Source organism: Falco punctatus (assembly GCF_963210335.1).
Source record: "Falco punctatus genome assembly, chromosome: 3".
Taxonomy (NCBI): Eukaryota; Metazoa; Chordata; class Aves; order Falconiformes; family Falconidae; genus Falco; species Falco punctatus.
The window spans coordinates 11,431,684-11,456,507 of NC_137582.1; the positions used below are offsets into that span (position 1 = coordinate 11,431,684).

Below are 24,824 nucleotides of genomic sequence, written 5' to 3' on the forward strand. Positions count from 1 at the left end.
GTTCATGTCCTACTTTATAAAATATGTAACATTGCATCACAAGTGTATTTCATGAATAATATAACGTCATAGTTAAAGATGTGGCATTGGCCAATCGTCTGTTAGTCACACTGTGAATTTAAATGTATAATAAGCAAAGGAGCATATGCACAAATACTTCTTAGGCTATCAAAAAAGCTAGGAGTCAGGTAGATCAGGTACACGCTCACATCTTTTGTTTTATGATACCGGGTGGTGGCAGATCAAGAACAGTGAGGAAAGATGTGGTCAAAGGTAAAGGATTGAAAACAATTTAGCATAAGGACAGTATTTCCCCCAGTAATTCTTTATCATCTAGTCTCCTATGCTTTTGGTGTAAGATGGTATAATTTACTTTTTAAAAAAAAAAAATGTAAAGATTGGCAACTCAAGAAGAATGGAATGGTGGTCAAGAATGTGTAGAAGGCACTGTGAAGAATTGGTCCTGAAGTGGTGGAAGGACATGGCTGTAGTTGCTTCAAAGAGATACTGATGTATAACTTCCTCTATGAGAATAATGTCTGTGTTGTTCTAATCGCTGTCACATGCCTATCATTGAAAAGGGTGGCACACTAAACTGTTAGCCAGGAACCTTTTATGACTTGACTAAAAATGGGAGAGAAAGCTGTGCGATTCTGAACCGTTTGATTTTTAACTACCATCTCACAGTGCAATAGCTTTCTCAGTATGTGCTTAGCTTAGAAAAATGGAGATCCAGTTTAAAGTCAAATCTGTGTGTTATTTATTCAAAGCATGTTTATTTGTAATTATATAAGAATATGTTTCTTCTGCTAGTATTAGTTAATAAAGCAGAAAGTATTTGATTTCCTTTTATGATTGAATCCAGTGCACAAATGTAGGCCTCAAGTGGTTAGCTCGTGCCCGGAATTCTCAGTAGTGCACGAATGCATCGAGGTTAAATGGTCACCTGCTTATACAAAATACATAAAAACACATTGAAGAGAGTGAGAACGAAGTTCTGCACAGCAAAGAGTTAAAGCTGCCTTGGTATACTACACAAAAAGTCGTGTTTATGTTTTTGCAGGTTAAAAGTATTTTTTGTTTGGCACTATAAAATCCAGTTTTCCTTTTTTGTGCAGCTGCTCTGCAACTCGAGGAATGCTCAGCTCATCTTTCCTAGTTGTTTGACTTTGAGAGGCCTTGAACTAGGAGTATCCCAGCTGAAGAATGTGGAGCCTGAAGGAGAAAGATGAATTGATTTTGTAAAAAAGGGTTAAAAGAGTTGTCTTTGCAGGAGGAAAATAAAAGAATCACTTCCAACAGCTGGGCAGAGCTGCTTAAAGTTCTGCAAACAGAACTTTATGGTGCTGTTGACAGAAACAAGACTTCCTTACTTTTCTGAACAAAAATACTGCAATAAAAATGTCTTTCTTACATCACCAGTTTCTATCACAAATAGGAAGCTGACCTGGAAAATCGCAGCCCTTGTACTGTCTTGGTTAAAAGGTTAACAGCACATAGTAGTAGCATCATCATCTTTGCTAAACAGAAAGCAAGTCTGTAATAGTATTTATGTGACGCTGAAACACTCAGTTCTCATGCAAAGGGACGTTTAAAGAAATCTGTGCTTATTGGCTAAGTCATGACTTTGAATTAATAGTACTTGATTATTGGAGCACACTTTGTGTTTTGAATGACCTCGAACTGGAATAGCTGGTGTTTCTCTCAGGAGAGCTGGACAAGAGTAGCAGAGGTCAAAGGAGGGGTTTGCTGTGAAAGCTGACCTGTCAGTTTGCTTAGAAGAATCTGTCTAGAGGAGCTGGACAATTAAATGCCCCATATTAAGTTGGAGTATATTTTGTTTATTTTAGCAGGACATGCATCAAAAGGTGACAACATCTAGTACAGTCTGCTACATTGAGGAGCATCTGTACTGGGATCACATTCAAAAAAGTTGGAGTTAACCAGTTTGTATCTGATCAGCTAAAGAAAGACAGACAATACAGCTTTTTATTAAGACTTTAAAAGACAACTCATGTTACACTTGAATAGAAGAAATTAACACATCCCCTCCAAAATAAAATCCTGGTGGTAATGGCTCCTTTTTTTCTTCTTTTTTTCCCCCCTCTCTCTAAAGCAACCTGTAGGACAAGATGAGTTCCCCTATCTCTTTGCAGAACACTTGGGTATATTTTAAAAATAATAGAATTGCTTTCACTGTCTAAAAAGTTTGTTCTTGACTAGTAATATAAGGAAAAAAAACCCTTTGTTTAAGGGATTGATATTGTTGAGTAGCACGCCAGTGGTAAAATGTTCTCATGTCAGCTGAAGAGAAGAAAATACCGCTATGATTTTGGTTTAACACACTATGCAAGAAGCATATGGAGTCAGGGATGAAGCGTTGCTTATATTATGTTTTGTTGAAAGTCACATATCCTGGCCAGTCTGCTGTGCAGTGCATTGAGAAAAAACACATCCAGCCTCATCAAATGCTGATGATTTAAACATATTTCTTGTGCAGTAATGCTACTGAAAAATATTTTTGGTCAAGAAATAAAAACGGCATGCATGTTACTGAAAGCTGTGAAATAAGATCTTTTTTTCAGCTTGTTATTGCACATCTTTCCCTGAAAAAAAACCCCAGTAAATTGGACTGATTCACTGTTAATAAAAAGAACAAAATTCAAGTGTCAGATGAAGACAGACAAGGTCAGAAAACATTTTCAAAGCTTGAGAAGCGGTGTTGCATGGTATTAACAAAATTAATGTAGTTCTCAGAAGTCATGTATTTGAATTACAGGAGAGATGAGAATTAAAGGGGAATGTTGTTAGTTACTCTTTAAGGTCGATACCGACGTTCTCCAGCTTCTCTTTTAAAACCAAGATCTAACTTTGTGTATCTTGGAGATTCCAAGTGTGCCCAAGCCTTATTGTTGAAGAGATGTCAAATGTGGTCAGTTGAAGGATGTTTGCCACAGTGTTAAGATGTTGGTGAAAGTGTAAACCTGTGTAGGTCTGTAGATGAGCAATGGGAAACAAAATGCATATGGATATCTACAAGCTGGAGAGATTTCTAGTATAAAAGGTGTGTAGAGTTTGTGGCAAAAAGGATGTAGATGAAGATGCTCCCTGAAGTTTGACAGTGGAGTGTATCAGTGGATGCTTCCTGTGTTCCTCGTTCTTTCAGTGGTACAGCATCCTTTCATGGAACTCTTGGAAGGAAGCAGGATTTTACCTGGTGCCCCAGTGATGCATTTAAATTGCAAGTCTTACTGACTTGGTCATAGCCACATGAGTCAAATATAATTATTTGAGTATAGTTGATGATTGCATAGGATCCCAAACTGGCACAGAATAAAGCACAGTTCTACATAATAACCTTTTAAATTAGCTACGTAGGTCATAAAGATGCTATGCTATGAGTGCAGTGGTGCTTGCTCTTATGTCCCTTCCACATAGCGCACTTAACAGTCACAGATTTGTGACTTGTAATTCAGTAAGGCTAATCAATATTGCATTGTTTTCTACCACACAGTTCAATAGTAGATTTCAGAGGTTTTGGCATTGATACTTTTAATACACTTAACTGTAAAATGTGCTTTCTACAGTACTTCATATTTTGGGGAGAGAGAGGGGGATGGTTATTTTCATTTGGTCACCTGAAATATAAATGTAAAAAAAAAATTTAAAATGTTGTCCGCAAACTTTTATCTAAATGCGAATTTATTTTCTTTGTACCTGAATAATTTAGAAGAGAAATTTAAAAATATATTTTGGCATAGGTCTTTAGATATAAAATTTTTGTTTCAAAGAAGGGTAACCGCATCATTATAATCACTCCCTTCTGCGCTGTGGTGTTTGCTTTCCTCATAGCAGAGACCTGTGAAAGCTCTGAAAAGGTAGACCTGCTTGACTGCGTTTTGCTAATAGTTTACACATTTCATTTGGTCACGTTTCATACTTACCTCCTGGTTGCCTATGTTGTCCTTAGATCTCCACATCCCTTACAGCCGCATCATTCTATAAGCTCTAGATTGTACTTTTAAAAAGGCTATAAAATAGCCAAATTACCTGTATTTTGGTTTACATATCTTTGGGAATATAACTTTCAGCTCTTCCACCTTGACTAATACATTCTAAGTTACCCTTAAAATTACAGTCTGCACAGGTTTCAAGTATGTGTGGTTACAGTTGGGAAATCAAGACAGTTTAGAAGCTCTGTAATTACTGACTCCTTGTTGATGTTTATGTAGGTGCAATCCTTCAGATCCACCACATCATGGTGTACTTTGTCACTGCTAGTTCTGAGTAGCGTATCTATGTGAAGATACATATGAAACTGTGTACACATAATGAAAAAAAAATCCAGCACATCACGAAGAGATCTTTAAACTAGTAACATGAGAGCTACTGACCTTTCTGAGAGAAATGTGACGGGGCTTTGCTTGAACAGATGTCTAGATACGAAATGAGAGCATGATACCATCAGTCATTTTTAGAGAATGTAATGCCACTGACTCTCCTGGCCAGAGTTGGTGACTGTGATGAGTTGAAGCATCTGGGGCAGGAGGGTGTTTTGTTTGGTTTTTTTCTGCAGCTACTAGGTAACAGTTTATGTATTTGCCCAGTTTTAGAAATGATGCAGTAGGCAGTCAGAAGGATATGAGTAATTAATTTTCTCTCTGAATACCTTCAATCTTATTGACAGTCATTTTAGAATAGAAGTGTCGTACTTTATATCAAACTCACGATAAGTGATGGGAGCGTAAAACTGGATTCTTTCTAAATCATACACAAACGCCTTTGAAGCTGTTCAGAGGCAGTTGGCTGCTTATTATCCCCAAAGGACACCCGGACAGGAGCCCCAAAAGCTGTTTCTGCAGAAAGTATAGGGTTCACATTTAGGTCATTTATTAAGGTACTGTAATTCCACTAATACTGTGCTGAAGTAGGTTTTTTATGTTCTTAGTTGACTGATGTCATAGTCATGCACTCCACATTCATCATCTACCTCACATATATTCTTTTTTTCCCGTTTTGTTGTTAAATGTGATTACTGAAAAACAGATTTGTATGGAGTATGCATTTTTATGTGTCTGTCAACTTTTGATCTCATGCAGGTCTAATGTTTATTTCTTTTTCTACAAGGGCATGACATAACCTTCCTATCTTTGTGTACATACAACCACATGTTGCATCTCCTTTCTTTCTTGATCCCCCTTCATCAGGTTCCAACCATCTGGCCTCTGGGTAGTGCTGCTGTTCAGGTGGGCTCTGGGGACAAGGGACAGGAGGGACAGGTGTTACCAGGGCTGGTAGTTCTTGGTAGGTGTGAACAAGAAGAGGCAGCATGTGCATCTGATTTTCGTGCTGAAGATCCGCAAGCTGACTTTCTTGCACCTCTAGTTGCCCAAGTTTAGAACAAGGATTTGAAATAGTCCCTGGTATTCCTTGTAAAATAGAAAAGTGTGGCTACAGCAGAACTGACAAAGGTGTCATGATTTTCTGGTGGCCTACAAGAAACTGCCAAGCGTTCTTTTGTGGACCAAGCTTAATAGCGGGTTTGTAATGTTTTGGAACAAACTTCACCTGAGCCATCCACTCGCCTTGCTTGGCTGCTTCTCTGTCAGCACACCACATGTGGACCACGGGACCAATGCATGTAGCAACACATTTTATCTGCACTGCAGCTCATACCTTCAACATCTTTTCAGCTTGGCAAAAGAAAGCATTATTAACAGCGAAGAGAAGCAGCTCCAGAGAACTTTCCCTGCAAATGTGCCATTTTTCTGCGCAATTTGCCTGCGTCTTTTGAATTGCTGTTACTTATCCCAGCGCGCCTTGCTGCATCTCCTCTTTAGATTGTCTTTGTATTGGTTAGTGTATATGGAAGTAGTTTGCATTATTGTAGTTTATGCTTTCACACACACCCATCCTTTTTTTGCTGTTAACTTAAAGTTAGTAAGCCAACTATCTACAATTGTCCTATGTATTTCAAAAGCTCTGTTTCGATAGTAGGTATCAGGCCTATCCGTTTTCTCTCTTTGTGCTTCTGCTTTGTCAACAATTTTAAGTAAAGGATAGGAGCAAAGTCTCTAAAAGGGTTTTGTAATGCGGAATGCTGTCATAATAGTTTTCAGCACTAGAATAAACAGGCAACTCAATTGTTACTAATGCTGCAGAATGGTTTACAAAAGCTGGAAGTGATGTTTCTGTAAGGAGAGTAGCCTATCCATAAAATTGCATTTCTCATAAGGCAAAACCCTTGTATACTACTTTTCTGAAGCTGCTAATTACCAGAAAGGATGCAAATTGGAATTACTAGTGTGGATGGGAGGCGGACAAAAATTCTGTGTAACATTGCTAATCCCTCCCAGCGGGTTCCTGCAGGGTTCTCCATGAGTTATTTTATGGTTTTATTTACATTCTCTGCCGGAGGCAAATACCAGCACGCAGTGCCATGCGTGCCTGGAAAATATGTCACATTTTCTCTGTCTTAGGAAAGTCACCTAGTTCAAGACAGGAGACTCTCATTCTATAAATTTCAGGTACACTATTTTAAATTACGGGTTTTATTCTCAGAGGCAGGGGGGGAACACCTCACCCTGAATATTTTGTAATGTAAGAGGAAATCACACTACTGCAACACTATAAATAGTATAATAAAGTCAGGTATAGGGCGACAGCTTGGGTTTTGAACTTGAATCAGTTGTCACTGCTGCTGAAATACGAGTTTTTCGTTCAGTCATGTTCAGTGCTTCGCTGTGCAGGTGACAGCCTGACTATGGACGCCCCACGAGCGCCATTGATGTCCCGTATGAAATGGCGCCAAGCCGTGCCCCGGTACCGGTGTTGCTGTGGCGCCACCTCGTGGTGAAGTTGCTGTACCGTCGTTAAAAACAGGCATAAAAATGACGTGTCTCTCTGTGTGTGTTTAACTAGACATTTTTCACCAAAATTATTCCTGACCTGCTATTAAAAATGAAGCTGTGGAGGCTGTCTCTGAAAATGGGGAGAAGGTTGTTTAACCTCCATTACATTAGGAAAGCTCAGGTTTAATGGAAAAGAAGTTATGTACCATTCCCAGGTAGAATAAAAATGGGTGTCATGTATGTGGGAGAAGACTTACTCCTGGCTTAGATAAAAGTATGTAAAAATTCACTAAGTTAAATGTGGGAATCAGTCGGACCAAAGTGTATAAAATTCAACATAAGCCCAAAATCTTCTTATCCTGTGTGTTCAGGAGAAATGAGAACAAGATTATATAATTGTAAGAAAAAGTGGCTTTAGACCTTGCTGAATTGAATGTCAGACATGTTGTCTGGGGTTTCACTGAAATGTTAATTAAAGATTTTAAGGCAAACTTAAGTTTGGTGTTCGTCTTGCTGAGACATTGGATTTTAAATTCAAAGTCGCTTTCTCCTTTTATCATAGTTTGTAAAATACAAGTAATCTTTGGGGTTATACAACTGAAAATATAGAGGGTTTTTTTTCAGTTGGAAGATAAAGTGGAATAGGCATTTATATATATATTTACCATTTGCCTAGTTTTGTTATTAATCTCTGACCAGAAATCTGAGCTAACACTGTAATCCCAAACTTTTCATTGGATGTTATAATGCAGTAAACAGTGTGGACTACATTATTTTACTTCCTATCCTGATTCATTGGTCAAAGCTTCTGCCTAATTTAGGCCACTTGAACCTTTTAATAGCCATCCCTTTAGTGCTATATTAGTATATTTTGCATACTGCCATGTGAGAGACCACTTTCCTTCCAGTGCAGTATGAGCATATAGTCCCAGCCCTGCAAAAAGAAGCAAGTCAGAAGTTTTATCTTTTTAGGGAAAATCAATATATCTCTTGTAGTGCAGTGCAATTATATGTGTAACTTTTAAGTACATAATTTCCAGAATTCAAATCCATTTTTCCTTCAGCTGTTTTCTCCCTTGGGCTGTGTAAGTAAACCAGTTGCTTTTACTAGAAAGAACTGCGTTGCAGTTCTTGGTGCAAGTGGGGTGTGAACTCATGCCCATATAAAAACATTACTGTAAACTTCTGCTTTGTAGGCTGAAGAAGTAAAAATAACATGAGGGAGCAAAATTTTTTTAAGCACTTTGGAAAAACAGAACGGCCACTTTTAATCTATGGGTTTCTGCAAGTTTATAACTAATTCTAAAGAAGCTGCAAAATATTTATGAGGAAAAATAAGCCTATTTTGGTAGGTTAAACTTGCTGTATAGGGATCCACATCTGTTTTGAAAAATGTTAGGTGTAAAGCAAATTAGAAAGCAGTACTGTAATTTTAAGTATGCACCATTACATTTGTCATGGGAACAGAACTCCAAAGTAAGACCTGAGCTGGCAGTCTCAGTAGCCTCAGGGCGTCAAGGCTGTTGTACATGTGCATCAGTATTGCCAGTGGCTCACAAAAATACAAACATGGTCAAAAAATTTACGACCTACGTGGCTTTCCATATATCAAGAAATGAGAGGCATTAACAAGTTCGTATCCTAAGACATAATGGTGCCTTACAGTAAGAACGACTCAAAGCGAATACAGTACGGTGCAGCAAAGGTAGGTTATGTGTTGTGTCCTCAGTAGAGAAGGTAGACGAGAGCTACCTACTAACCAGCTTTCAACTGAGGAAAGTCCAAATGCTCATCATGGCGTTTAATTTTTACAGTATGTGCCAACAGAAATGACTAAGCAATCTGTTGAGCATCTATCAATGTTGAAGCTTTTAGTCACTGCAGGTGTCATTACAAGTGGTGATAGGAAGTATTTTTTTAAAGTCATATATTCACTACAAAAAATGAAATTTTTATCTCTCATTATTTCTAATAGTAAAGCAAAATTTTAAATGTTACTTTTGAAAACCCAAGTTCATACAGGGTAAGGTTTGAATAGCAAATATCTCATCAGTCACTTTCTGACACTTGCTAAAATGTAAGTTGTCCCAGGGAGCTATCGGAGGGCATTTGCATTCTGAATAACAAGAACAACTGTGAACAGGGCCTTGTGCTGTTTTAGTAGCTAAACAGTAATTACTTGGAAGAAGGAGCTGGCAGTTTGATCTGACAGTCTATGTTATGGCCTTATTGCTGCACAAAATCTGTTTTCATAACATAGTTTTTTATTTATCCTGTAATGTGATCCACCTGTGAAAAAATGTTTACTGTTAATGCAGTGATGCATTAAAAATCTAATGGATTATGTATCCAGGTAAAGTGGCTGTGGGGTTATTTATGGTTTACTTGCATTCACTGTGATCAAAGCTGTGTGTGTACTGAGCAGTGAATTATGCAAAAGATAACTTTGTAAAATTTGTGCAGATTACCTTTGGATTCTCAGGGTTTGCATGGTGGTACATCCATACTTGGTACCCACTTCACTTGACATCGACTGGCCTGTGTATGTTTTTCCTTTCATTTGTTGTTTCGTAAAGCATCTTTGTTGTAGATGTTTTTGTCTGCTCCAAAAAGGTATATATACCATGTCATCATTTCAGCTGGATATTGCCTATAAACTGATAAGCCCGAAATTAGATAGATAAGCTTTCTCCTGTTTTGCAGCAAATTGTTCTAAAGTTTCTAATTTGTGTTAGAAGGACTGAACAGTTATAAGCTAAGCTTTAGAAACAGTCCTTTCAGTATAATAGAGAAATAAAAAAAATCAGTAAGGAAACGAATGTAAGCATCAAAACCTTAAGAGCTATTTTTTTTTCTAAGTTGGATATCAGTCTCTTACGGACCATGGCAGTCTGGCGAACGAGACAAAAAATAGATAAGAAAAAGCACAAAGATTGTATGCTTGAAATTAAACGTATTAATATGCAGGCCAACCTGTGGCAATGAAAATTACTGTGCTATGTTGTTTTTAAGAAAAAAGAATATTAAAAAACAAGTTTGGGGTTCAGTTGCTTAATTTAGATGACAGCTGTGCCTTGAACTCAGTGTTTTCATATGGCTGGAATGAACAAGCAGTAATTTATTTCGTAATTGCTTGTATGGACTGAGAATTGCTACTGCCAAGATAAGATTTATTTTTAAAAAAATATTTTATAAGTATAAAATATGTGGAAACAAGCACAGGTTTCTTTAGCATAGCAGCAGACATTGGATCACTGAAGACTATAGCTTTACAACATGTTTTTTCAACCAGTTTCAACTTTTGTATGAGCTATAACCAAAGTTGTTGTGTATTTGTGTTTGTTTTACTCAGCTGGAAAGTCATCAGTTCCAAGCAAGACTACAGACCCAGAATAAATCAGTGCATTTCAGAAACACTGATGAATTTATTTGTATTTCTTCAAGAAATGTCCCATTTCAAGGAACAAAACCCTGGCAAGGTAAGCACTCCCAAGTAAGATTAACAGTTCAATACTGTTTTATAAAAAGGCAAGATAACTTAAAAAAAAAAAAAAAAAAACAACACCCAAAGCAAGCAAAACCATGAAAAATAAAATACACGTGATAATACATTCAGTCGTGAGTTTCTGCTAACTGCTGTGGAGAGCACAGGTAGCTTGTCAGTGAGCAAAGCTCATGGTACAGTTTATAGCGATACAGTCCCTCCCATTACAGCTGCTGGAACCTCACCAGTTACTCCATGGAAAGGAAATTCAAAACATCACAATTTAACAAAAGCTTGAAAAAGCAGAAAAAGTATACAGTTCCTGAACGTATATATGGAGGGTTTTTTTTCAAATAATTGTAGTATTCAGGAATAGTTGCGCAAGTATTGCATGATAGAAGATAATTTCTTACGTTACTGTGATAATTTTTCTTCTGTACAGACATAGTTGGTGGGTTTGGGTTTCTTTACTGGGAAGACTGAGCTGGAGAACCCACTTCGTGAAGAGGCAGGCGAGAGTAAGGTTTCTTCCTTCCAAATAGGAGGAATATCATTACGTAGTTTCTAGTGAAAAGTGAAGCAGCTTTCCTTTCCAAAGAAAAATATAAATAATTTAGAAGTATCTTATGACAACAGATTTCATTTTTATATTTGTATTGTTAAATACAATTTAGAAGGAGATTAGGAGGCTTTTTCTCCTCTTTTAATTTTCAGTTAACTTTGCCGCAAGATCTTTCCTGAAAACAGGCTTTTCAGAATTAGCAAATAGGATATAGTACCACACTCAAATATTAGTTTAGACTGAAAATATGGACAAGTAACAGGATGAAATACATTTCAAAGATTAATAAAGTATACAAAAAGAAGTTATATGGTCAGGATAATAAACCGATATTTCTTAAAAGTAGGTATATATTGAGGTAAGGAAATGTGGTTTTAGTATACACAGTCCCATAATTTTGTCATGTGGTAACATGACTTAGTAACTGCATGTTAAGATACATATAACACTGACTTTAAAAAGATAATTTTGACCGTGTGCTTTCCTTCTTTTTTCTGACCTCATTTTGTAAGCCATGTCATTATTTTATTGCTATAATTGCAAGCAAATTGGGCACTGATGCTGTGTGCAAAATTTCTTTGAATTAACCATTTTATTGCAATTCAACAAAAAACAAATGGTTTCCTTCTGTAAACTTTCAACAGATCAGTTCTGTACTCAGCATTGTACAGTTGTGAAAGATGCGCTCTGTCTCAGTCACAGCAGAGGCCAAATCTCTTTTGATACTGAAAATTCAGCTCAGTCTTGTTGTTAACAGGAATGCTAGAGTACCAACAAGCATCAAGAGGATGCTTGCAGCATATAAGAGAAAATGGTTACACAAAGCGACACAACAGAGGAGAGAACTGTACTTACAGGAAGGATTTTTTGCTTTGTAAGCGTGCAGCAAGTATGCATTGTAATATTTCAATGAGTGATTTGATTTTTTTTCCCTGAATATCAGCTGTTTAGCCTTTTTTGTGTAGTCAAGTAATTACTAGAAGTTTTAGCAATAATTGTGAGCTTATTAAAACTTCACAGCAAATCAATAAAAATAACATATTTCTGTAGAAGAAGGGGTACGTTTTAATTAGCCAGAGGACTGTGTGATGCTTATTTGCACCAGAAGTGTTAAAGTTACTTCCTAATTTAAAAAAAAAAAACCACAACAAAAAGCAAAAGCACCTTAAATTTTCCACTGCATTCTAGGTTTCAATTAGCGTGCAGCATTTTTCTTTTGCAAAATGATCTAAACATTTAAACAGTGGAAGTGTTAATGGACAATTTTAATGTTTTTGCCAGTTCTGCCTACTAGTCTGCAGTGTATGTACATTTTTCACTGTCTTGGGAAGTTACATTCCTGGAGTTGTCCTCTCCTATGTCCTGCGTAAGTACAGTCTCTGTTTCAGCCACAATTTGTGTATATGGTTTGTTCATTATTTGGTCTCTGTATAGGGAGCATTTCCTTACTTATACGTATATATTTACACACCCTCAACAAGTTTGCAGATGACACCAAGCTGAGTGGTGCAGTTGGCAGGCCTGAGGGATGGGATGCCATCCAGAGGGACCTGTGAGCCCATGGGAACCTCATGAAGTTCAACAAGGCCACGTGCAAGATCCTGCACCTGCGTCGGGGCAGCCCCCGGTATCATACAGGCTGGGGGGTGAAGGGAATTAGAGCAGCCCCGCTGAGAAGGATGTGGGGGTGCTGGTGGATGAAAAGCTCAACGTGGCCCGACAATGTGGGCTCACAGCCCAGAAAGCCAACCACATCCTGGGCTGCATCGAAAGAAGCGTGGCCAGCAGGTCGAGGGAGGTGATTGTCCCCCTCTACCCACTCTTGTGAGAGCCCAACTGCAGTACTGCATCCAGCTGTGGAGAAACACGGACCTATTGGAGAAGGTCCAGAGGAGGGCTGCAGAAATATCAGAGGGATGCTACATCTCCCTTCTGATGAGAGGCTGAGAGAGCTGGGGTGGTTCAAACTTTGGAGAAGAGAAGGCTCTGGGGAGACCTTATTGTGGGCTTTCATTACTTAATGGAGGCTTATAAGAAAGATGAGGACAAACTTTTTTAGCAGAGTCTGTTTTGGTGGGACAAGAGGTTATGGTTTTAAATTAAAAAAGGGTAGGTTCAGAGTAGATATAAGGAAGAAATCTTTTACAGTAAGGGTCGTGGAACAGGTAGCCCAGAGAAGTGGTAGATACCTGCACCCCCACCCCCACTCCCCCCCACAAACATTCAAGGTCAGGTGGGACATATATACATATATATATACCCATATATATGTTCTGACAAGTGCCTTTTCTCATATGGAAGTCAGCTTACAAGCGTTTTAAGTGTGGTGATTCTGACATACTGTGACCATTGTCAAGATAATGATAAATGTTAAGCTGATCATAAATTGTGCCTTACTGGAAGTAAAAAAGGTGTCATTTGGTAAGAATACAATGGTATTTTCTATAACAAGTAGGAATGGCTCCTAGAAACTGGATTTGACATTAACAGTTTGTGTGACATGGGTATTTCACAGTGCATTTTTAATGTAAAGCTAATTGTATTTCGTAAAATTAGTAGGTACCTTATGTAAATGCATTGTTTAAACTTTACTGAGTAACTTCTTATAAAGCAATATTTCAATACAATTTTTCTCTCTTGTCTTCATTTTTATCACAGTATTGTGTGCCTTTTTATGTCCCTTCCTTAAGTGCAATGAATTTGGACAGAAATTGTGCAACAAAATTAAGACTGTTCTGATGAAACTAGATTTTGGAATAGTGGAATATATCAACCAGAAGAAGAGAGAGAGGTCTGGTGAGTAGTGAACTATAGTCCCAAATAATATATTTCTGTGTGTACAGAGAAAATTGCAGACCAGTTGGTTTGTCCTGTGAAGCCAACTGTAAAGGTATTTCATGCTTTGAACCTGGCTACCATTCTTAGCTTTATAAGGAGTGATAATGTATGTCAGATGTCTGGGTATGGTTTCCGTCATGGAAGGCAACAAGGCAAGGCTGATGGTTCTCTTCATACTTGATTAGATGTACTGCTTGTAGGTTTTCAGAAAAAAACCTGCTCACTTTCAGTATGCAATGCTTATCTCTGTTTACATGTGGCAGACTTACCCAGGAGAGACACTTGCCCAATAATACAAAATAAGGACATAACAGAATTTTCAGTAGGACACTGAACTCTGTTCAGGTATCTGAATCTGCCTTGTTTTCATTCCCAACAGCAGCAAGAATTTTTCTTCCCCAAATACTCAGTAAGCATTTAAGAATTGCAGTAGGATCGTTGCTACAAATTAAAGTGTTTAGTTAGAAAGCGGAAAAATTGGTTTAAAACAAAATTTCACCTATCTCACCTGAAATCTTTATAACATTGAAAACTTTTAGATTTTAAGTAATAAAGCTATTTCAAGAAAAAAATTAATATGAACAATGTTATTTTTAGTTTGCTTTTTGTGTGTGCTACAGTTTTGTTAATTAAACCTTGGTAGTATAGTCACATTACTTGCAGGTAGCCTACCCTTTTTAGTTAGTGTTACAGCAGTAGATTTTGTATCTGCTTTAAAACATGCATTTCTTGTAGCTGTTCATCAAACAATGTGCTGTTCCTAGACACCATCAGAGGAACCATCTGCCTTTTCCCCTGCTCTTACATACAATGCAGCAGTTGTTGGAAATACGGAATCATGCACTGAAAATTGTCTTTCATGTATTATTCTACTTTGTTCTACTTTTAAGTGAAACTGGCAGAGAGAGACATCAGACTATTGTTTCGTAAATGTCATAAGCCAGCACTGGGAAAATGGTTGAAGTTAGATTTGTTTTGTCCTGCCCCTCACCCTCCAGTTTAATTTAACCCAGACAAGTTCCCTACCTTGCTTCACCACTTGTGTTCACCACATGGGTTCACAAACCTTTGTACTGACACAAGAGAGGAAATAGCAGTTTGGATAAATAGGTCACCAAGAATAATATGACTGTGTTTTTCAGCTTAGATTGGTTGAAAACATTAACGAAGCTATTCTGAGACGGAGAGGGGAGACAAAATTTGTGTGTCTCTTTGTAAGGAGCAACCTTCTACTAGACTTCACAGGATGCTTTGTATGCATATTTGCATATAAATATGAATGCAGCGTGGCTGGGTGCAAAGAAGAAGGGGTTTGTGAATGAAGATTACATGAATTATCCAGAAAATTGCATGTTCTCATGGCAAAGTAATGTGCTGGGATAGCTACACTGCCTGTTCTAACGTTATGTTACAACTGTGCGTTGTACCAACAGTGCAGTTTAAAAGATAGATACATATTGCCAGGGTAGAAACATTACAGTGATCGACAGAGACTTCTAAGGAAGTACAATACAGGTAAACAAATCTGTTGGAATGTATTTCAGAGCAACGTTATCTGTCCCGCTTTGGCTGCTGCACAATATATTTTGCTAAATAGCCTCTCAATCAGCCTTGTTTCCCTCACCTTAGTAGCACATTACGTAAATGATGCACTGCGCCAACAGGTGAAAGTTTACTGTACTACGCAAACTGTGACAGAGAACACACATTGAACCTGCAAGTCCATTGTCATGAGTAGGATAAAAAATATGTTTTTTTTCTTTCAGAAACAGCAAAAACAAAACCCACAGAAGATGACAGTGAATTAGACATATCAGCTCTGTGTCCTAAGGTGACTTTTTTTCAGTCAGCCCTGTCTTGCTTTTAAAATCTATATGGATAATGGAGAATATCTAGACTACTGTCTCTGTTCTTCTGTGGAAGACTTTAACCTGCTCAGGAGGCATTGTTCCTGAACTAAGCAGTATGCTTTAAAAGTGATTCATAGTCTCCATCTTTAGGCTTATACTGATTATCTTACTGCATTTGTGACTTCTGGCCTTAAGGTAATGGTTTCTTTGGCCTATTGAACTAAGAACGTGTTTATTTTGTATTGGCTGTAGAATGATTAAACTAGAATTCAGCAGCAAAGGTGGCTGGTTTTATTTGCAACAGTGAAATTGCAGTTCATTTTTATCAATTTAAAACATAAAAGGGAAACGTTCATAGAAAACCTACATAATCTGTCAGATACTTCTGTAACAGCTTCTCTGATCGTTTTCAGTAATAGTGTAAGTCAGCACATTATCTAGAAATATCTTTCTAGATACGTATGAGAACACTAATATCTCCTTTCTCTCTTAATAATCTAAATAACTGTATGGTAAAGGATTTTCCATTATAATCAGAACACTGGTAGATATAAAAAAAAGTTCAGATTTACAGGAATTCTTATGCAGTGTTTGATCAATAGTGTATAGAGTCTGACTTATAGTGGTTGCTTTGAAGGTGTTTTGTACTCTGAAAAAAATACATATATCTCATGGGATAAAAATTAGTAGCTGTCATAATTGAATGTTGTTGGATAAATTTGGAAAGGATAATGATTTTTCTTTAGCTAATTGTTGACTGTCGTATAGATAATGGACTGTTTTTTTAATTCAAGTTTATGCATTTCTTTACATTTAAATGTATATTGTATTTGCAGGCTCATTCTGCTTTCATTACAGTAGGATGTTACTTCCAGAATGAATAACTGGAATTCTCTGTGTTCCTTAGTGTAATACAGCTTTAAGTTATTACAGAAAGGGATGCTTCACTCCTAAGTATTGTATACTCCTATTCTCTTCATGTTTCTACAATTAAAGCTTAAATAGGAGGTGATTTATATTGCTATGACGTGCGAGAGGCTTCTTTTTCAGTATCTAAGCACTGGCTTCCTGTAGCGTGACTATTTTGAGTATAAGAATGCCATGTATGGGACTTTTTTTTTATGTGTAGGTTAGTGCTGCAGTTGTTGCCAAAGAGCTGTCAGTGTCTGACACAGATGTATCAGAAGTATCTTGGACCGATAATGGGACCTTTAACTTATCCGAGGGGTATTCTCCACAGACAGACACATCTGATGGTATGTAATGGCTTCATCTGTTTCACCGATGAATTGCAGTCATGTGAGTTACCTGAAAATCATCGGAGAATTTGAGGACAGAAGTTTTCTGGGTTGGTTGGTTTGGGTTTTTTTTCACCTACAATGAATATAAATTAATTCCAGAGTTTTATATAATTTTGGATACGTCTTGTGTAAGAACTGTCCTCACCTTAAAAGCCATGAAGTGGATCAGCAAGTGTCTAAATAAGTAAGTAGTGGTGGGTAAAACCAACACGTTCAGTAAGTGCTAGATTTAGTGCTCTCTTCTGCCAAACCTTTTAAGCAAATAAATCATTTAAGTTAGTATCAATGCTTTTGTGGGTAAGCTATACAAATAAAAACTGAGGAAGAAAAAGTGAATACTTTGAGTTGCCGAAGGGCCAGTTAAAGAAAGTATTATTAGGTTTTATTACCAGAACGCTAATGAAGACAGCCAGCAATAAGCCTAAATTAGATGTGAAGACTAAGATAGGAAAAGATTCTCAAGCACTCGTCTTGGTATTGACCAGATCTTCAAGTTCTTACTTTTTACGCACCAAGCTTTCAGTTAGCGCTTCGCCTGAATAAAGATTAAGGGCAAGAGTAGTTTGGTGTAATTTTACCTGTGGATTCGTGGCTCTGCTCATCCTGCATTTCTCCTCTTCTAGGAAAAGTTCACTATAAATGACAAGCAGGGTGATACTACGTAATGACATTATACAGGCCAAATTAATAATTTAAATTATTTTGTTAGTATTTCAAGTTGTAAATAGATGGCATTGTATGATCACAGAATCGTAAATTGGAATAAATCAATATCCATCTCATCTAACCTCCTATTCAAAGCAGGTTCAAGTTTATCAAGTTGCTTAGGGCTCTGACCATTTGAATTTTGAGCATCTCCAGTGGCAGAGATTCAGGAACCTCCCTCGACAGCCTTTTACAGTATTTGCTCACCTTCATGCTGAAACAGTTTTTTTCTTACAGTGAGTCAAAATTTCCCGTGTTCCAGCTTGCGTCAATTTACTCTTACCGTTCCACTGTGCACCTTTAAGAGTCAGGCCCCGTCTTCTCTATACTGTCCCGTTAGGCTGTTAGACAGCTATGTGATTCCCCACCCCCACCCCCCTTTGCCACCTTCTCTTAAGGCCCAACAAAGCCCGTTCTCTCAGCATCTCCTCTAATGTCCTGTTCTCCAGCCCTCTAATAATTGTGCTGGCCCTCCAGGAGACTCACTCCAGTCTTTCATTTTCTGTCATGCACTGGAGAGGTCAAAACTGGAGAAAGTACTCCAAATGTAGGTGTAGGATAGAGGGTGGAAAATCCCTTCCATTGACTTTGCTACTTTGATTTCACTATTATAGCTCAGTATCTGGTTGTCCTTTCTTGCTGCAAGGGCATACCACTAACTTGCTGTCCATGGGTCTTTTCTTGAAAGCTGCTGTCTCATTGCCCCCAGCCTGTACTGCTGCACAGATTATTCCATCCCAGATGCAGGACTTCACACTTGCTTTTGTTGAATTTCATGATGTTCCTTTTCAGCCTCTTCATTTTTCCAGCCTGTTGAGGTCCTTCTGAGGGCACCCAGCCCTCCAGAATATGAAATACACCTGGCCCACAGCAGTTCCTTTCTGCCTGTGAGCTTGCTGAGAGCGCACTCCATCCTGTCATCCAAGTCATTAATAAAAAACATTGAACAGTGTTGGTTTCAGTACCTTTGAGAGGTCACTAATAAACGGCCTTCAGTTGGACCTTGTATCACTGACCACAGCCCTGTGACCCTGTCAGTCCAGCCAATATCCCACCCATCTTACAGTTCACTTACCCACTTCACTCACCAGTTTGGCTGTAAGGATAATGTGGGAAACTGCGTTAAAGGCCTTGCTAAGTGAAAAATAAACAACATCCACTCTTCTGTCCTATGGAGCATTTCAGCAAATGGGACAGACACACAAGTGCAAGACCAGATGGGATGCATCCAGCGATTGGCTCATCTCCTGTCAAAGCCCTGTGCATTTGAGACACCACTCTGCATACAGCACAACCCTTCCTCCTCACCTTCCCAGCCTGTTTATCCTAAAGAAAATGGAGAAAATGATGTATGAGACATTTTTAGGATTCATTTCCTTAGCCCTTATGAATACTTCTCTTGCTTGTTTTCATAGAAAGTAAGTTCAAACCGATTATTTTTTACCTTCTCATTCCACTATTAGATCATAGTATTCCCTTATGCTCATTAGGCCTCTTCCACAGGCCATGTACTGTACAGTGTGTTTTACACATTTCTAATAACAAATATCATGCCATTAATGCAGCCGTTATAATATTTTATTAGTTTACATTCTGCTTTTTGTCCTCTTAAAAACATGAAACAATTCCAGATCATCTGTAGAGTTTTCATTTTCTGTTTCCTATTTAATACAAGCATTGGCCAAGAAAGGAAAAATTCAGAAATAAACTCTTTACAGAGGTTTTGTATTTTTAATTAAACAGGTAAATATTCTTTTTGTTATTCTAAAAGTGTATTAAAAGCTTGCAATACTTTTGTACATGCTTACATATTTCTAAATTATATGTATTGTGAAAAAAAAGAGTTTAGAGACCTCGTGTCCCATTATAAATTCTAGGACTTTCTGTGGTTGCTATATTTAGAACTAGCTGTGCTAAAGGTTTGCATGGGTTGTTTCATATACAGCTAGATACTATGTTTAAAAGGTATTTTCCTCAAATAGTGAGTTAGGTGAATACCGGCTGATTTATGGTATTTGATTTACGACCTCAAAACCATTTTATTTTAGATGTCACACAAACTGCTCTGCATTGAGATTTCAGAAAACTGCCAGTCTATAGATTAGTAAATGTATTTAAACACTTACTGACTGCATTTTTATATTTGGCTGCTTTTTTGGGGGAAACCTTTCATGTTTGCTAACACTGTTTCCTTCTGTTGATCCTGTAATAGATTTTGACCGACCTAGTGATCATGAAGAAGCTTTCGCTAGAGATCTTTCAGAATTTCCTTCTTTAGAAAATGGTGCCGGAACAAATGATGATGATGACTCAAGCATCGGTATGCCCATCCAGCAAAAACGAAGAAAAGAACAAACGTACTTCAAGGTGGATCATGCTTCCAGACAGAATAAAAACAGACCATCCACTGCAGGGCTCTCCCTGCCTTTGACCAGTGACCAAACCTTTAATTTAATGAGTGGAATTGCTGGGGATGTCATCGCAGCTGCAGTATCTGCTGCCATCAAAGACCAGTTGCAGTCGGCACAGCAAGCTCCCTCACATGCAGTGCCCAGTTTGAGCGAGGAGACAGACACAGAAGAAGCTGATGATTTTGAACTGCTTGACCAGTCTGAGCTTGAGCAGATTGAGAAAGAATTGGGACTTTCACAAGGCCAAGAAGCAGAATCCCAGGAAAAGAAAAAGTCTTCAGGCTTCCTTTCAAATCTGCTTGGAAGTCATTAACCTGGAAATTGCAGATGGTAACATAGAAGAAATTAAACACATACACAAAAAAAATCAAATGCAAAAAAAAAAAAAAAAAAGAAAAAAAAAAGGAAAATTCTGAGCTGTAAGCTTTAACTATTCCTTTAGATATATTGTAATAATTTCCCTTATGCAGAGTGAATTAACTGGATAAATATCAGCTGATACTGATAGTTCAGTGTTTCTGGTAGTTATACCTCAATGTAATAGCATGGAAATGAATTATCTATTCACTGTTTGGTTGCAGGTGAGTGTTGGAGATGAGTTGTTCCAAGAGTTGAGGGAGAGGGGTTTTTTTATCTTTTTGCCAACCATGCATTTTGGGGTCCTGAGCCAAATTTTTAACATTGGCAGTTTATTTATTCTTGGTTGCCAACCGTGTGATAAAATTAATGATTCACACGGCGAGGGTAAATTGCCACAGGATTGCAATGAGATTAACTAAATCTCACCTCCTTCAGTCATGCTGAAAAGCGTGAATCCATGAGTTAGCATTACGTATAGCACATCTACTAAATATGAAACACATTAACCAACACAACTCTAGTTTAAGTATGTGTGGAACACTATCAAAGAATTTGATTTCATACTTAAAACCTTTGAATTATTTTGGATATGGCGATGCATTTCCAAGGTTTTTGCTGTTTTAGGCTTGTAGAGTTGTAAAGTGGCATGCTATTTGACTGACCACCTGCTGTGTTCCTTGATAGAGTCTGGTCCTTGGCAGTATTGCCCATGTGAAGTCAGCCAACACCTTTTTATTTTTACAAGTTGATATATCATCTAACCCAAGCAACCTTTTTGGGAGCAGGTGTGGATAGTAATTGTTTGGAATAGAGGTTAGAGGGTTAAAAAAAACCCAAACCCCACTTTCTTTAGATACCACTTCATTAATTCAAGATTCTGTGGGGTTTGGGTTTTTTTTCCCCAGGACAGCTGCCATCACTTGCAACAAAAGTTGTGTTGCAAGCTGAATATTTTAAAGATACTTAAAAGTATTTGGTGAGGTCATTTGCTGTAGAAGACACTCACAGTCTTCTTCTTGGCATGTAATTTAGAACAAACAAAGAAGAACTTGTTTAAATTGTTTGCCAGTTTAAACTCCAGACATGCTGAGTGAGTGGCATGGGATCTTAAGCAGCTAACTGATTTAACTTTTTCTAGGGCTTTTTTGTTCACCTGTGACAAAATTTAATTCTAATATCAAGAGGTAGTAATCAAAGACATAGGAAGAAGTAAAGCTAGTTTTTGTAATGTGATGTAAACCATTAGCAAAGTTGAGGGACCATGTCAGCTGCTACTACTACTAAAGTCATTTTCCATTTACTGGCATTTGAAGAGGTGAATACTGTCATCTAGGACCCTCAGAAAGTACAGCAACAGAGTATAAAAACCTTCCACTAACATATATGTGTAGGTAAGCCTGTGTTCAAAATTAATTCCATTTTTTTTTCCTTTTGAGGTGAAAAAATAGGCAGATGGCCAAAAAGAGTATAGTAAAAAAGAAAGATGCTGAGAATTTTTGACACTACCTTTATCGTTGCTTGTGCTTTTGTGTCAGTAATGCATATTGACCGTGTTTGCTGTCCTTTTCCTGTAAAAAACGTGAGCCTGTGCCTTCATTATCAAATCCATTATGAAGTAAGTGGATGCTGGATATAGCACCCACAAGATGCAGTTTTTGAAATACATTTTAACATTAAAAGCAAGTTTCTGGAAATGATTAAAAAACATGGCCACATCACTTCCACAGCGTTGGTCACTAAGTTTCCATTTTAGCTTCCCACAGCCTGTCCTTCTCATTTGGGAAAACAAAACAAAACAAAACAGAACAAAAACACAAAACCAAACCAAAAATAAAAGAAGCTTTTGCTGGAAAATCAGTAAGTTTAAAGGCCATTTAAATTTCTCAGATGAGTTAAAAGCCTCATTTCCTTGCTGCATGTTTAGGACAATCTATACACTTAGAAGAGTACAACTTCCAATTTGTTGATGAAACTGTAAGGCACACAAACAACTGTGTGCTTCCTTGTTCCTTGTACAGGAGTACTGGTGCCGGGAAGGGAAGCAGGCTGCGGGACAGGGAGAGGTGGGAGGGAGGGAGCAGTCCTTCACAGGCTTTTCTGGAGCGGATTGACAGGACAGACTAGCTGGCTGTCAATCGTGGCATTATAACAGCATGCACTTTATTGTTGTTTTATGAAGTACGTAATGCAGGGGCACTCGTCTAGAATAATAGATTAGATCAAGAAGGAAAAGCAGTTGGAGGAGTTTCTTGGACTTTTTGTAAATGATCCATTTTCTGGTTTCAAGATAGAAAACTAGATCCAGTTTTTCTCCAGTAAGAGTTTCTTTTTTCTTCTTTTTTTTTCCCCAGAAAGAAAAACAAAGCAAAACTTGAACATGCAATTTGTTCAAGTTTAGGGGCATAATTGCTTATTTGGGTGTCGTTAGAATTTTTTTTTTTTTTTCTGTTCTTGTGGTAGTTGATTCTATTCAAGCCCCTAAGTACTGTTTAATGGAAAGAGGTAATTCTGTAACATTCAATATTCTTCCGCAGGTAGTGGAAAGATGCTTAATTTTCTGCAGGATATTACCTCTTCCTCCCAAACAACTGCATGAAAGAATCACTTTGCTTGGACATGATACATTCCACTGCCAGCAGTTTGACAGCAAAACACAAAGAAAACGTTTCTCTCCTTTGTGCAACCCTTCCATGTTGCCTTCAGTTGGAAATCCCTCAGGAAACCTTCATTTTGTTGTATTCTAGCAGCAGCCACAAAATAGCAGTTACTTAAAAATTCCTGTCACAGTGGCCCACAGCATCTTTCCTATCGAGCACTGTCGTCACCTTCCCATCTTCCAAAACTGAATACACGGGTAGGAGGAAAGGCAAGCTATGTATGAGGTAGGATGTAGCTTGGAAATGTGCATTTGTTCCGTGGAAAGCCTGCTTGCCTTCAATTTCCAGTCAAAGGGCAGTACAGGCAGTGCAGAGGGCATAGATCAGCGTGTGGACGTGTGAGCAAGTGCCGTGGGGTAACACAGCGTGATCTTGCCGTGGGATCAGCACTGCCTGCACTATCTGGCATGCTCTTACCTGCCAGTACATTGAGGATGCTGTGTATTTTCGCAGTAGCGTGGTTGAAGCGCTCACCCTCCCTCACTTTGCAGTGACCGCGTCATATATCCGTGCTGGAAGAAAACGATGTGTCAGGACAGGGTCCGTGGGATGCTGTTCAGTCCTTTGTGCTCGGCAAATTTCCCCTGGCGTTAGTGCAGGCGGAGCGATTGCTACTGGATCCGTGGCCTTTAGGTGTGTCACATCCAGCGGAAAAGCAGCAACATGGGGCTTTCGCACGTGGGTCCCACACACCTGCTTACCACTCCTCAGCTTGTTGGGGGGGGGGGGGGGGGGGGGCAAAAGTCTGTGCAGAGGAGGGGAAGTCTTTTAATCCAAAGTAATAGGATCTGAAGAAATACTAGTTTTACTTGTTTTTTGTTCATTTTGCACTTTTCCCGGACTGTTTAAGCCTTCTGAACAAATTTCCCGTAGTCTCTGTGTCTCTTCACAGCACGAGCAGCGTAACGGTCTGTGAGCAACACCAACCTGGGTAACCAGAAACTGGAAAATTACAAAATGTCTTTATTTAAAAGTATTTTGCAGCACTTTACCTAGCGTGATTACTATTTTGTAAACATGGAATTATTATATTGATTGTTTGTAAAACCATTTAATAAATGCGTGTTAGTTTTTATCTTTCATCATAGCTAATGCTTCGTTTGTTCCCAAAATAGGGGAAAATACCCATCCACCCCCAAAAAATAAAGCAGAAACCACAAAAAACCAAACAAACAAACAAAAAAGCCCTCGAAGGGAGCTCTGCTGCTCTCCTCCCGCAGGGACCGGGCTCCGCTCCTGCCCGCAGCCCCCCACGCTGCGTTACCCCTGCACAGACCGGGGCGGCGGTGCCCCCTAAGGCTTAACATTAAGACTTAAATTTTAAGACTTAACCCAAGGACTTATCCCTAAGACTTAACACTGAGACTTAAACCTAAGACTTAACCTTAAGATTTAACCCTAAGACTTATCCCCAAGACTTATCTCTAAGAGTTAACCCTCTTATTTATTAAGAGTTAACCCTTAATTATAAGGGGGTAAGTACTGCATCTTTCATGTTGCGATACCTAAAGGTATTACTGAGCTTTGGAAATTACTGACAGTCATTGAGTTTCATTTAAAGCTCACTTTTAGTAATCCAGTCAGCACCTGTTTGAAATGTTATTCTATTTTAACTTACTGGGAGTGGGATCAATGGTTCTTATTTTCTTTTGAAGAGTGTTCAGAAAATAGGACTGACAGCACTTTAAAAATTTGGAATACATTTGGCACCTGATTATTTTTGAACATATCCTCTAAAGAATTTTTTTCCTGAAATTCAGTAAATACTTGTTTGGAAATAAAAAGCCAAATTTAATTAAGAAGGA

General features: G+C 38.2%; 1 protein-coding gene across 4 annotated transcripts in view; it reads left to right on the forward strand.

Moving 5' to 3' along the window:
* RETREG1 (reticulophagy regulator 1) overlaps positions 1–24,099 on the forward strand; it is a 70,274-nt gene extending 46,175 nt beyond the window's left edge. For all 4 annotated transcript variants that reach the window (XM_080380786.1, XM_080380787.1, XM_080380789.1 and 1 more), the window contains 6 exons: positions 10,204–10,330; positions 12,179–12,263; positions 13,556–13,693; positions 15,502–15,566; positions 16,715–16,841; positions 19,804–24,099. In XM_080380786.1, coding sequence (XP_080236912.1) covers positions 10,204–10,330; positions 12,179–12,263; positions 13,556–13,693; positions 15,502–15,566; positions 16,715–16,841; positions 19,804–20,315 — 1,054 coding nt within the window. In that variant the 3' untranslated portion in view covers positions 20,316–24,099. The remainder of the gene's footprint in view (positions 1–10,203; positions 10,331–12,178; positions 12,264–13,555; positions 13,694–15,501; positions 15,567–16,714; positions 16,842–19,803) is intronic.
* The last annotated feature ends 725 nt before the right edge of the window (positions 24,100–24,824 follow it).